Below are 14784 nucleotides of genomic sequence, written 5' to 3' on the forward strand. Positions count from 1 at the left end.
CGGGAAAATGTAACTGTTTTCATACACGATCTCATTGCACAAAGGAAATACTGCTCCGTTCGCCTCCGTTTTTAAATAATTTAGATCTTACTGATTCCCCCCCCCCTCGATTCTTTTCAATTTTTAGCCGCTTCTGGTTCCTCCCAAATAAGTTTAATTTTACGCTTCAGTGACACCCATTTCCTAAGACTTTTAAAATTAATTCTTTTTTCCCCCCATAGTCCATGACTACTTAAAAGAAAAATCTTGCAAGTCCTTGGAAACATGGGGGTAACTATTCCTAGGAACAAGAAGAACAATATATTTTTTTTTAAAAAAAGAAAGGAAAGAAAAAAGTCTCATAGGCACCCCAGATTTCTGGATTCCATGAATTACCATTTATTTTTCAATAGTTAAAAAAGCATCCTTAATAAAATTTCAATAGTTTAAGAAACCAGTGTCCCCAGACCTTTTCTTTTCTTTTCTTTTCTTGTATGGATGCAAGATTCATTAATCCAAAACGCAGAATTTCATTTGCTCTAGAGGGAAAGCTGGTTCCCTCACCCCCTCATTCACCCGTCCTTAAGAGCTTGTAGCCTTTCCTCTCACAGAAAATGTCTCTGTCTTTCTCTCTTACACACACACAGATCCAAGCATTTGCGCCTCCAAGATGTCCTTCGGTGGGAACAAACGGGAACAATGAAAGCGGCATGGGGGGGACGCTCACCATCTAAAGGTGACCTGCTTGCACCTCCCGGCCTCCCATTCCTGCCATATACTAACTCACCTTCTGATGACACTTCCCACCACTTATAAAACCTGCCCTTGGGCTCCTGGGTCCAGGGCAATGAATCTATGGAGCAGCCGAGAGTGTTTGCGGGCAGCAGCTTGGGAGAGGAGCAGATACAGTATTTATCACACCAAGGGCTTGGATTCTAATGGTTGTTGAGGGTTTTTCGGGCTCTTTGGCCGTGTTCTGAAGGTTGTTTTTCCTAACGTTTCGCCAGTCTCTGTGGCCATGGGCATCTGGCTTGGATTCTGCCTGAAGCTCTGGTGGTCCAGGAATGCATCCGTCACAATCAGCGCGTTGGTCTTTACAGGGTAGCAAGACTGCTCGCTCACCCGCCTAGAAACTGAATTCAGACTTTATAACAGGGTACCGATTTCCTGCAAGATACCTGCCAGAACCAGGCCATCGATAGCTCAAGGGTCTGCTCCTTCCAGTGGCACATCTGTCAGGACTGGGCTTCGCTGCTTTGGTCTGCCGTTTGCCACGTAACGTGGCTGCCCATCCTTTCTCGAATCGACTGCCTCAGTTGCCTCTCTGGGCTATGAACCCAAGGTGAGGTTTGAGCCATTTCATCCTCTGTGATAAAGGAGTCACCACTTCCAAAAGATTAACAGGTACAGTGGTGCCTCGCTAGACAATGATAATCCATTCCACTCAAATCGCTGTTTAGCGAAATCATTGTCTAGCGAAAAGCATTTCCCCATTGGAATGCATTGAAACCTGTTTAATGTGTTCCAATGGGGAAGAATCGTCGTTGTCCAGCGAAGATCGGCCATAGGAAAGCCTCTTTGTGAACCTCCGATCAGCTGTTTAAATTGCTGTCTTGCAAAGCTTAGATCCCGAAAACACCCGTTTTGCAAGAGCGGAGGGAGCTGTCAAAGTCATCGTCTAGCGAAAATCAGTTTGCAAAGCAGGGACCAAACATTGTCCAGCGAAATTCCCCCACAGGAATCACTGTTTTGCGAATCGCTATAGCAATTGCAAAAAGTCAATGTCTAGCAAAAAAAAACTCATGTGGAGTAACTGTCTAGTGAGGCGCCACTGTAATGCCGGAAAGAACAAGCCACTGTATTGGGAGGAACAAAGCCATAGCAATAAAAGGGGGTCCTGCCAAGATTTGACGGTTCACATCTAACAGGGATTCAGGCAGCACACAAGGTAGGGGTGGCCGTTTAGCCAGCACCCCCACCCATCCCTCCTCTGTAGTGGCTGCCTGGACTCAGAGGAACCACCAGAGGTCAATGGCTTCTCTTCCTCTCCAGAAGGAGGTCCAGAAGTCCTGCCAGTGGCCCACTTTGTGAACCACTCTCTCTCTCTCTCTCTCTCTCTCTCTCTCTCTCTCTCTCTCTCTCTCTCTCTCTCGGCCTACCTTGCATGCTACATATTCTGAGGATAAAGTGAGGAAGAGGTGAGCTTGCCCATCCCTCTTTGGGCTTGTGAGAGGAGTGCGGAGGGTGGCGGTAGGGGAAATATTTTGGGGACAAAATCCAGGTCCACCGTGGCTGCAGTTGGGGTTGCACATGCTAAGAAGAAATAAGGCTGAGAAACCAGGCAGATAAAAACAACAGAGAGAGGCTTTGGAATCCTTTGCCAAAAGGAACATTTAATTGCAAACAATGTTGTTTCAAATGTCTTAGTATTTTCCCCATTCAGTATTCATCGGTTTTGGGGAAGAAGAAGGCAATCTTCCTTCCTTCCTTCCTTCCTTCCTTCCTTCCTTCCTTCCTTCCTTCCTTTTATCCGTCATCAGCTCCTTCCTTCCTTTCTTTTATTCATCATCAGCTCCTTCCTCCCTCCCTCCCTCCCTCAAAATGACTTCAGTATGGCAACAGCCTGAAACATCAGCCCCACATAAACAAACCCCCAAACCCCCAAAAGGATTGCTTCTATTTCAAAACTTCAAAAAAGCTATTTATAATTTCTGTGGCCAGCATCCTGCTAGTGATCGAAACTTGTGTAAATTAAACTGGTGTACGCCACCACAGCAAACTGACAGTGATTCATTGGGTACCAGATGCATTACTAATTCAATAGCAGGATTCTGGCCCCATATCACTGACATAGCCTTTTGCTGTCCCAACCAAGCCGTTGCTCTGCTCCAGACAACTCAGCCCAGATCTCAATCTAAAGCCAAAATCATGCTCTCCTCCAGATGTTTGGGGCCAGGACTTGTATGATCCCTCACCAATGGTCATGCTGGCAAGGGAAGATGAGGATGTAGTTTAAAAAACAAAACAGATCTGGAGAAAAACATAGTCAGCTGAAAACACAGATCAGAAGGGGCTTAACTTGTGATCCTCTGGATGCTCTTGGGCTGCCCATGGACTGCTGTGCCTCATTGTCCACCCTGCTGGCCCAAGTTGACGGATGTTGCAGCTCAACCTTTCGAGGGCCAGATGTTCCCAGCCCTGAATTGAAACAACTGACTTAAAAAAATCAAGGGCGATCCCTATGAAAAGATTTTCATTGGAGAGAAGAGAGCTGGGTCTGAGGAGGCTTAGCCCAATAAAATATGTTCGCCTTGAAGGTACCACAAGATGGTTTGCTGATTTTGTATCAGCAACACCAATGGCCCCTTTCCCAACCATTGAAAAAGTCAAAATAAAAAGACCGATGTCAGCTGGTGGAAAAGAAAGAGGCAGTGGGCTAGACTCGCTTAACCTGCGGTGGCTTTGAGTAAAACCTCTGGGGAGCAGCCACCGAAAAGTCCCTGACTTGTCTCCCTACCAAAGGTACCCCGGGGAACGGCAGGACTTTTCCGAAGTTCTGAAAATCCACCTTCCTTCCCAAAGTTCTGAAAATCCAAGCAGGCACTTAATGGGGAACAACGGTGGGGAAAAGCTGTCATACACTCACAGCTCTCTCCTGCTGCTCACGACTTTGGCTCCCCTTGAGTGGCACCCCATCTTTTCTGCAGTTTCTTGAGCATGAAACTATCTGCCACAGTTCACAGGTCTTCCTCACTGAAAGTTATGTTGGCGATTTCAGAGACGTGATTCCAGACATGTAGAAATGCCCAAGAAATCTGACTCACAAATTCAGCCTGCACGGACATCTAGACGATCCATCACCCAGCAAAACAAACTTGCTTGCAACGTTGGGGAGATGTGAAGTGTTGTGACAGTCAGACCCCCTTCAGTAGTGAAAGGATGCCTTCTTCTAATGACATGCTCTCTTTAAGGCACAATTGGGCCTTTACTCTGCACCCCGAGCTCCTGATTCTCTCCTGTAACTAGGCAGTCCAGAACTGACACCTCCATCTCTGGCTCAAAACTCTTTAGCCCAATTGAGCTAGCTTTTCCAGGGATTGTTCGGATAGGGACCTGCTTTCAGGACGGTTTGCCTGCTGGCGTGTCTGTCTGCAGAAGGGGTAACTCCCCTCACTCCAAGAAACTCTTGTGGGGCAGGTGCTCCTAAAACTGAGGACTACCTCCCGGAGAGTCTTACCCTGGGGGGCAAACCCACTGCTCCATGCAACAGCTCATGGTGCTGTCGCCTCCAGCCACGGCGGAGAGGTTTGGGCCCTCAACAGAGGGCGGGTTGCGAGGAGATGGACTCCCCTTCCTTCTCAAGCCCTGGGACTGAGAGGCTCACCCACCCAGAGTCGGCTAGCTAGAGGACATAAAAGTCATTGTTGTTTGAGGCATCTGCATAACGCCGGAGGCTCAGGGCCGACACCTGAGAGCCCGGCGGCCGAAGCTTTTCACTGCTTTGGAGCCTCCGTCCGGCGGGATCCCCTGCCGCCAGCGTCCGGTGGAGCTGCCCCTCCTGCTTGGGTTTGCCCACGGCTGGGCTGTGGCCGCCGAGTTTGTGGTTCTCGTTGCAGTACGCCACGCAGCACCGGCAAGCCAGGAATGGCTTGGCGTGGTCTCTGGCCTTCAGCCTGGGGGGCTGGGCCGCCCCTCTTTGGACGGGGACGCCCTTGGGCCGGGCGCTCTGCTGGCCTTCGGCCGGCCCTTTCAACCGCCTCCTCTTTCTCTGGACGTGGTCCAGGCTCACGTCCGAATGGGAAGAGCAGCTCTCGTTCCAGGCGGAGAGGCCCGTGGTGTTCAAGCTCCTCAGTGGCAAGGCCAGGCGCAAAGCCTTCCAGAACCTGGAGCCGGGCCGTTTGGACTTCTCCCCCTTCCACGGGATGAAGGGGACCGACTCCTTCAGCTGCTGGACGTTGGGGTGGACCCGGGAGAGCGGCCGGTACTCCACCACCACCAGCTTGGTGGCAATGTTGTTCTGGCACAGGAGGCCCAGCTTAAACTCCAGCATGCTGATGCTCTTCTCCAGCAGGTAGTCGGGGCTGAGGACCACGATCATCTTCCTGCTCCTCTGGATGAAGTCAAAGATGGCTTCTGTGATATCTAGCGGGAAAAGGAGAGGAAGTGCATGAGAAGAGCTTCAAGTCAATGAATTCTCAGCCTGAGGGCTGCAGGGAAAGTGCAAGTAGCCACTGGCGGACTTCTCCGCCCCTTGCCGGGAATCCCAGTGACCCCGACAGCCATCAGCACCCGGGGCGGCTACACTCCCTTGTCTCTTTTCTCCACCCCACAGCTACTACGAAGCTCCTCCTTCCTTTTTTGGGTGGTCACGAGCAGGCTTTGTATTGGACCGCACAGCACCCGTGATCCAACGGTAAGCCAGGCTCTCCAGGGATTCCCCAACCCCTTGGGTCCCCAGATGTTCTTGGAGTGCCGCTTCCAGAAATCCTGGCCAGCACAGCTAGTGGGAAAGGCTTCTGGGAGTTGTAGTCCAAGAACTTCTGGGCACCAGTGATGGGGGCTGGAGTCGTGGGACTGAACTTTTCTAAAGTCTCACCCATAACTTGGCTTCGACTTGACTTGGGGTTTGTTATTGCTGTCAACCCATGACTCGGAACACACCCATCCCTCCCTCACATCCTGCCTATAAAATGCAGGGAATTCTCATCTCTTTTCTTCTATGACACAGAGTTTGCTCATGTGAGCTTCCACCAGACACTTATCCATTTGGTGCATAAGTACAGTAGGACGCCTTTATCCATGAGATCAGTATCCATGGTTTCATTCATCCACGGTCTAAATACGGTATATTAAAAATATTAAAAGAAAAAAATCTAGGAAAAAACTGTTTTCACATATATTACCAAAAACAGCCACTAGAGGGAGCCAAGAGACTACGATATGAATACTTGGTACTGAGGAATACATAGCATCTCTGGCGCCCTCTAGTGGCTAGTTCTGGGAATGTATGTGAAAATAATTTTTCTTATCTTTTTTCCTCTTACCCTTAGATGGATAGATAATGTTTGCTATTATCCACAGTTTTCATTATCCACATGGGGCTTTGAACCAATCTCCAGTGGATATGGACAGTCCTGCTGGATTCTGGATTTTCTTTTCAACAGCTTGTGCGCGGTGGATCAAGTGCTGTTTTAATGTTGCTTTCGACCCATGAGTGATCGATCTGCTTAGGATATGTTGAGCCTGGAGTGTCCCCTTCAGTGGATGGTATATCCCCTCAAACCTCTGCCTGTTCGGCCAGGATCTCCCAAATCTGCCAAGCTTAGCCTCCAGGGGCTTCTGTGGGTCATCTCAGGAGCCCGTCTGCAGCCTGCAGAAATGTCTAGGTGGGGAACCGCCTGATATTGCCCAATTGTGTTACTGTATTTCAACTTTCAAGACTCAAGCAGCTATGGTGTCCCCTATATTACTGCAAACAGAAAGTGCTCTGAGGAAATTTTATCTCTTAGGGTGCATCCCAGTGATGAAAGGGTCCCCCTCACACACACGCACACACACACACACCAGCCAACAGAGGCATGGAGGAAAGTACTTAGACCTAAACAATGTTCATCAGGCCAATGTGAAATCAAAAGGGGAGTTAACAAAGGTTTATGTTATTTATCCAGGAGCACCTCTTTTTTGTAGTTATCATTCCCATAATCCCCAGTCACAGGGGAAACCTGGGTATTATTATGCAAAAAGAGCCTGGATGTCTGTTATTAAAACTTTTTAACAAGGGGAAGAAGAAGAAAAAAACCCTCCCCTCTGAAATTGGATGGTTTGCAGAGTCAGGCCAGCTGTTTCAGTTTCCCTTTTTCTCCCCATCCTTTCCAGCGTGGAAGGAGCTACCGACTGTGTGAATGTGATGGGCAGAGTCTGCCCGTTCAACCCAGGATCTGCAACCACCGACGGAGGGGCTGCCAGAACCCAAGTCCGAGATGTTGCCGAGAGGCGGACTCTGTGCCGTCTCCAGTGGAGCGTGCCCCTCTCTCACCCATCTCTTAGGCCCCTGCTTCCCTCCCCATCTCTAAGGCCAAGTACAGGGTGAATTTATGACTGGGGCGGGAGAGTCGAGGCCTTCCCTATGGCGAGAGGAGAAAAGAGACTCCACCGGTTGGGCTCCTCCATCCTGAGCGAAGCCTGTGCCCCCACCCCCACCCCAAGCAGCCGAGATGCCCACTGTGGCTATGTTCCCTCAAGGGGATTCTGACGTACAGAGAATCTCTAAAAAGGGTTTTCAAAGCCCGTGGCATGGTTTAATTAGTGACATCCACCCACCTCACTGAATTTCCATAGCCAAGGGACATTTGAACCCAGCTCCCATGAGTCCTGGCCCATCACTTTCCACTGCATAGCGCTGACTCTCAGGAGATCGACCTGGGCTACTTAAAAAGGACGTTTCTACCTCCTCTATCATCTGACATGATCGCATCAAGGTTCGCTTGCTTATAAGGAAGGGCATTCCTTTCCCGGAAAGCAACCTTCAGTGGATTTAGCTCACTTCAGCATCAGAGGATCAATGTTTAGACCCCTTTTGAAGAAGGGCTGTGAAGTGGTACTTACTCCTGAGTAAATATGCCCATGAGGTCACTGGGAATCCACCTTTGAGATGACAACAGTCGCACCCTGCACCCCTTCATCTGAAAATGCCTCTTAAACGAGAATCGCATTGCAAGGCAAGCGCGGGAGGCGCTGTCTTCCTGCCTTCCCACACCAATCTCTGCAAGGCAAAGTCAGTCCACAGACTGAGCAACTTTTGTGCAGTCCTTCACCTTTCAAAAAAGCAAGGGGAAGATGCCCACCAACCCACGGCCTAAAGGAAGCCCCTTTGGAAGGAGGGTCCAGATGGTGGCTAGGGGAATGGAAACACCAGCCCAGCAGTGAGCGAACGGGGCCGCTGGCATGCCCACCTTCGGTATAAACCCCTTCAAGTCCCTCCAAACCGAACATGGAGGAGTAGCATCTTCTCCCAAGGTCACCTATGAGCACCACCAGGTCCGTCTGGGCAACGCTCCTCCAAAGGAGGCCAGGGAGCCCTCTACCAGACCCGGGGCCTTCTTGGTGGCAGCACCAACAGTCTGGAACCAACTCTCGGGGGAAGTTGTGCTTGGTCCCCTCCCTCCAATGTTTAAAAGGCTTCTGAAAACACTCCTTTTTAGAGGTTTTCTTGCTTATCCGCCCTGACCCCTGAATTTGCCTCATGCTCCGCTTCCAAGTTGTAATTTACGCCTCTCAAGCTTATGCCATCGATCTGTGTGTTCTATTTTAACTTGATGGTTTCTTTTTATCTTGCTATAAATCACCCAGAACAGTGTGTTGCACCACTGGGGCGGTATATAAATTTAACGAATAAAGGCCCCAGGAGTGAGCCGGGACCCAGGGAGGTCTTGAGGCATTCCCACAAGTCGGATGCAGGAGGCATGAGAGGATACAGAGTCATTGCCACCCAGAGTAGACTTTTCGTCTAGATGGGCGGGGTATAAATCTAATAAAATAAAATAAATAAAGAATACAGTCAATGATGGCTGTGCTGAGGATGGAATAGAGAATGTGAGGAAGCCCACAGGCAGATGAGAAGGGACGGACACACCACCAAGGAAGTATCAAAACATGAGCTTTATTGAAATGCAGAACAAAAAATAAAATAAAATAAAGCAATGATGTTTTTCACAGCAAATGGTATCAGAGAAGGCATTCAGGTGGGTGGGGGAAAAGAAAATTGGTCCCGAGTGGAAAAAACAAAGAAACAAACAATAATACATGAACGGAGGACCTTTCAAAAAATCCCCTTCTTGGGTGCCAAACCCCTTGCGAAGTGTATTGCTCACACGTGGTATCAATGCAGGATTGGGGCCCAGCCAACCAGCCCCACCACGGACACCAGGCATGACCCATTCTGCCTCTGGCACCCGCAGGCCTGGGGGAGCATCTCCACAGAGCCAGCCCCTGTCGCGTCGCCGGACGTCCGTGGGATATGACCAGGACTTTGTATGGCCGAGGCAGGGTCAGGAAGGAAGGCTTACGAAGGAGGTTCCTCTGTCCCAAGGAACTAAAACGGAAGCCTCGGGGCTCGAAACTGGGTGGCATGGACAACACAGTCAGAAACCCACCCTTGCCTGGGGAATCTGGACACCTGATGGCCCTAGCCATCATCCAAAGGACCTATGTACACGGGTCGCTCGCAATGCGCCCATCCGAAGGCCTTTGGGGAAGGCCGGCAGCAACAGGATTGCTGGCGCAGGATGTGGACTCTCTGGCTCAGATTTACCTCCCAGCCCCACATCTGGAGCCACCACACATTACTACCCTGGAGTAACAAAGGGCGGCCCTGAATTTCACATCTGGTGTCCAACCCTACCTGCTTCTTCTGCTGCTGCTGCTGCACAGGCTTTACGGGTTGACCTCTGTCCTTTCTGTGCCCTTTTCCTCCTGAAGGGCCCTATCCTGCCTGGAATCTTGGGAGACATGAAAAGGAACTCAGGAAGCTCTGGATTTGTGTTTGGACAGGACAGGATTCTGCCCCAAACCTGTCGTGGAGCAGGGGGCGCTAACCTAACCATTGAAGGCATTTCCTTCCACAAACAGGCCACACAAACTCACCGCTGCCCAGGGGTGTGGGGAAAAAAGGCAAGGCACAATTGCCCGACTGAAAGGGTGCTACGTGAACTCTGACATCATCATCTATATACACACACACTTTCTCCCCCCCCCGCGGTGTTTGGGCGACTGTCAACGCTCAAAGCCACATGAGAAGTTGGGACCTCCCGGGCCACGCCAGTGCACCCGGTACAAGAAGTAATACTGAACGCTGAAGTATGAAAGGACGCCACCAACACCTTATTAACGGCTGACTCGTGTTCTAGAACAGGAAGCAAAGGACGGAAAAAAGCCAGAAGGAAACCACTCTCCTTTAGGCCACACAATAGAAATCCTGGCAAGAAGGGTATCTGGTGTGTTAAGGCTCTGCACAGCCCCTCCTTCCCGTGCATGTGTGTGTGTGTGTGTGTGTGTGTGTGTGTGTGAGAGAGAGAGAGAGAGAGAGAGAGAGCAGCCTCACCTTGCTACTGCATTGAGCCTGTACTTAATGTACCACAACCGAGATGAGAGACCACGGTCTCAGTGAAAGACATCTCTCCAAAATTATCCTTTCCAGCCCTTTTCGTATCTCTGTTTGCTCCCCAGTGGCTTAAGCTTGCATCCTGACTTTGTTATTTTGGAGGAGACCAAACCTGCCATTTCCTCCCACGGTCCTGCTTCTCTTCCCTGGCTTTGGGGGAAAGGAAACATCAGCCTTCCCTTAAACTAGATTATCTGAAGCCACGAAGAGGGCCAGGCGGCAGGGCTGGCAACCGAGGAGGACAGATTAAGCGACACGTGAGCTCCACCCTAGCTTGATTCCAAAACGATGCTGCAGAGGACGGAAGACATCTTTTCCACTCTGAGGGACCTCCACGGGCTTGTAACGGCTGGCCACCCGGTTTGTTGTTCCCTTTGCCTCCCAGGTACGACTTGGCAAAGTTTTGGGCCCTGGATGTTGTTCAGATGCTCTGTCCTAGGCTTTTGTCCACACTGGAGTCAACCTCTCTCTGGGGTCTGACTCACACATTTAAAAAATCAGCTACATTCATTTGGAGGGAGCAGCAGACAAAGCTATTCTCTAATTAATGCAGGCTGGTGTTGGAAAGGCACCCGGGGTTCGGAAAAGGAGGGTGCCTGTCTAGAAACTATGAAAAAACGACCACAGTGCCCTTCTTGTGGGCAAGGTCAGGCTAATTGTCCGAGACGGCTTTCTTCAAACGGGTGATGCACCGGGTGCATGTAATCACGCTCCCCAGAATGCCACTGCTTCCGGCAACACCTAATGGTTAGAGCAGGACAGCCATAGAACCAATGGCCTCAAGAAGTGGTAAGCGCTCCAACACTGGAGGCATTCAAGAGAGATTTAGACCACTGCCTGGCAGATCTCCTTCAATTTGGATTCCTGCCTCGAGCAGGGGGTTGGACTGGATGGCCTTCGAGGTCCCTTTTGACCCCATGATTCTGTGACCCTGAGATTTCTTTGAACCCACCCAGAGGTGGATCAGTTGGGGACAGGAGACCGAAGACCTCTAGATTTCCCTTCGTTCAAGACCTCGTCTCTTCCCTCCTTCCTGGAAGGGATTCTGCCCCTCCCTGAAAACGTCGATAGGCCTTGCGGGTGGATCATCCACAATGAGAGCCACTCCCAGGAAAACTACATACAGCCTCTTACAAAACAAGGCGAGGAAATCTGGCTCAGGCAGAGGAACCCAAGGAAAAGTCTTTTCATTCCCCCCCCCCAAAACCTCTCTCCAGGAGCAGCTCCCCCCTTCGCTGCAAGGCCAGGCATCTCTCGAAGGAGGGGTGGAGACCCTCTGGCTTATCCACCAAGCTCCTGGGTCTTCTTCACGGGCATCTCCACTAGCAGCTGCTTCCAGAACCTCCCCCGAGGGTAACTCGACTTCTCGCCCTTCCACTTGATGACGCTGAGCGCCGCCTTGGCCTGCCGGAGTTCCTTGACCTTGCTCTTCTTGATGGGCTGGTACTGGACGAGGACCACCTTGATGGTCCCCTTGGAGGCCATGTTCTCCAGGCCAGCCTTAAGCTCCAGCAGAGCCTGGGTGCCCTGAAGGACATAGTTGGGGCTCAGCACCACCAAGAGGCAACGGCTTCGCTGGATGAAGCTCAGGGTCTCATCCGTGACAACTGGGAGAGAAAACACACCAAGCTGATTAGGGGTGGTTGGGGGCTATTGAGCGGCTCAGCCAAAACGTGCACAGGCGAGAAGGTGCAGGAATCTGGGGCAGAATTCTGAGCTTTCGAACGCTGAGCTTTTATCTTCTCAAATTTTGGGCCCATAAAAATATTAAAAAGATAGAAGCTGTTTCAGAAGCCAGGAGCTGGGCTCAGCAAGATTCTGGTGGCTCAGGAGGCTTAACTCTGTTCACTTAGGGTTCCCTTTTCACTGGGAATTTTCAAACAATCTTTGGAAACATTTCCTTAGACAGGCTTTCCAGGAGATTACATGATCCTAGCGCAGAGGCTTTTTCAGCGCTTCGATTACCTGCTCCCTTCATCTTGCTTTTTAAAATGAGTTTTAGTTATTTTGACATTTGTATTTTGTGTATGTTTAAATTTGGGTTTTGTAGAATTATTCTGTTTAATGTATTTTAAAGTGTTGTTTCATCATGCTGTGAACTGCCCAGAGTGGTCTTGGTAGCCAAATGGGCAGCATAGAAGTTGAATGAATGAATGAATGAATGAATGAATGAATGAATGAATGAATGAATGAATGAATGATTGATTGATTGAATGAATGAATGAATGAATGAATGAATGAATGAATGAATGAATGAATGAACAGTGTACGCATCGTGAACTACACCTTCTATCTTGGTGGAAGAACATTCCCAAAGATGGCCAGCAGGCTTCAGCCCTACATAATCCACCCAGTGAAGGGCAAGACTTTTATATTCACTGGCTTATTTTTGTGCTCTGCTTTGTTGCTTTTTCACACTATTATTTTGCGTTGCAGTTTTTTTTCATAGAAGGCCCAGTAACAGTTTCACCTTCTAGCTTTATTCTTATTTTAAAGCATATAATGTGGCACTTTCTGCCTCGGCATCAGCAGCGCTGAAAGAGGGCTATTTATTCACTCCCCTCTTGACAGACGGGAAGCATTTCTGGGTGCATATGGGACTGAATGACTTCTTTGGCTTTAATCTGGGAGGATGACTAATAAATGCTAACAGGGAGTGAGTGAACACACACACACACATACATATGCCCTTCCTTACTCTGCCTTTTTCCTCTGTGGCTGGTGAAGAAACTTGACTGTACCAAAAAATCTGGATTTATGAAAGTGTCAATTATGTAGCATGGAAGGAAGGAAGGAAGGAAGGAAGGAAGGAAGGAAGGAAGGAAGGAAGGAAGGAAGGAAGGAAGGAAGGAAGGAAGGAAGGAAGGAAGGAAGGAAGGAAGGAAGGACGAACGAACGAACGAACGAACGAACGAACGAACGAACGAATGAAAAATGATAAAGACAGGCAATTTTCTTTATTTAGCCTGAATGTAGAATTTGGGTTGCCTGCTTGGAAATATTAGTTGGGGTATGTGTGTGGTTTTTTGTTTTCTTTAAGGGAAATGCACAATTGTCAATACTTACAAAAGCTTTACAGCTAATATCTTCTTATGTTCCAGTCTTTTATCCCTAAATACTTTAATCAGCAAACCCTCGCCCCTTCCTGTTAGAAGCAGTACAACAATGGAACTAGTGACCTCAGGAGTTGGTGAGTGCTCCAACACTGGAGGCCTTCAAGAGAATCTGAAGACAACCACTCGGCAGATATCCTTTGATTTGGATTCCTGCCTTGAGCAGGGGGTTGGACTGGATAGCCTCAGGGACCCTCTTCCAACATCACAATTCTATGAACACACTCTTCAGCCGCTTGGTGTGGCAGTGACAGGCCACGAATGATGGCCTATTTCAAAGGGGATCAACTGGATCAGTTATTTTTGAACTTATCTGTTCTTTCCTGGTCTATTCTGTTCTGCTCTAAAGCAGATGAATAGTTTCATCTGCTTTAGATAGGTGTTATCTTCCATGTATCTAATCTAATCTAAATCGTCTGTGGCCAGACTCTCACGACTGGCAAGTGGAACCAGAGCAGATCCCTTTCCCCAAAGAGAACAGGACCACAGAGTGTGGGGAAAAGATTCACAGATGCTGGGGAGCGATGGAGGGGGGGGGAGAGATAGAGAGACCTGGACCGCAGCCTGCGTTCCCACCAAGCCAGGGAAGGGAAGAGCTGAGCACAGTCATCTCCTATTTTTGGCCTGAAATAGCTGTGGAACAGAATGAGCTGAGCCAAAGGTTGGGGAGGCAGATCCCATCTGTGAACTGGCGTCGGGGACTAAAACTGGCAGAAAGGAACACCCCATTGGTCTAGCGTACAGATGGGCATGGATTTTTCTTTAAAAAATCACCAAATTTGTTCAAAAATCGCTAATTCATTAATTTGTATTCATGCAAATCAATGCCCCTAACGAATACAAATCAATGATTTTTGGGGTGATTTTTTAATTTGACAATTTGTTGGGCTATAATGAATTTGACAATTCGTTGGGCTATAACAGCACCTAGAGACACCAGCATTGCAGGGGACACTTCCTTTGACCCTCTTCTCCAGCCCTTCCAAGTCTTGGGAAGATTGGGTTTCCCCAAGCCAACTGCTAAAGGGCACCTTCTGGGCGGACCCATTTTGTGGGTCTCTACCTTGGATGTCTGAAACTGAATCTTCACCAAACTTGGAGAGACTGTAGAGGGGAGTCATGGGAAGCTTCTCCGTAATTTTGGTTGTTCTAGGTGCATCGGGGGCCCTCTGCGGGTGTATAACTTAGATATCCAAAACCCAGACTTTACCACCCTTGCAGATCTTGTAGACAAGAGTCAGGGGAAGTGTCTCTGAGAATTTGGTGTCTCTCTAGATACTTGTGGGGGGCGATTTTATAAGCTTTTCAATTCAAAAACAGATCAACAAATCAATTCATTGATTCATCAGGAAAAAAAATCATAAATTTGTGATTTGTCGACCTTGACGAATCACGTCTCAAAACAAATCACTCTTTTCCTGATTCGTGACAATTTCTAGTCGAGAGCTGGTTGGCAGCTCTGCTTCTTGACCAGCCTGCCCAGCCTGGCTCAACCTTCCTGTGTGTTCTCGTGCCGGTCCTAAAGAGCCTGGG

General features: G+C 49.1%; 1 protein-coding gene and 1 long non-coding RNA gene across 4 annotated transcripts in view; one reads left to right on the top strand and one right to left on the bottom strand.

The window, feature by feature from the left end:
• The window catches only part of LOC144587954 (uncharacterized), a 494427-nt gene that overhangs the window by 331355 nt on the left and 148288 nt on the right, over positions 1 to 14784 (top strand). The gene's annotated exons all lie outside the window — the stretch shown is intronic.
• Positions 355 to 14784, bottom strand: part of IL1RAP (interleukin 1 receptor accessory protein) — a 65914-nt gene continuing 51484 nt past the window's right edge. For 2 of the 3 annotated variants that reach the window (XM_072996377.2, XM_078389699.1), the window contains one exon: positions 355 to 5121. In XM_072996377.2, the coding sequence (XP_072852478.2) occupies positions 4382 to 5121 (740 nt within the window). In that variant the 3' untranslated portion in view covers positions 355 to 4381. Of the gene's footprint in view, positions 5122 to 8622; positions 11746 to 14784 lie in introns of those variants that run through there. The other variant, XM_078389700.1, reaches the window with a different exon arrangement.

Source organism: Pogona vitticeps, chromosome 3 (assembly GCF_051106095.1).
Source record: "Pogona vitticeps strain Pit_001003342236 chromosome 3, PviZW2.1, whole genome shotgun sequence".
Classification (NCBI taxonomy): Eukaryota; Metazoa; Chordata; class Lepidosauria; order Squamata; family Agamidae; genus Pogona; species Pogona vitticeps.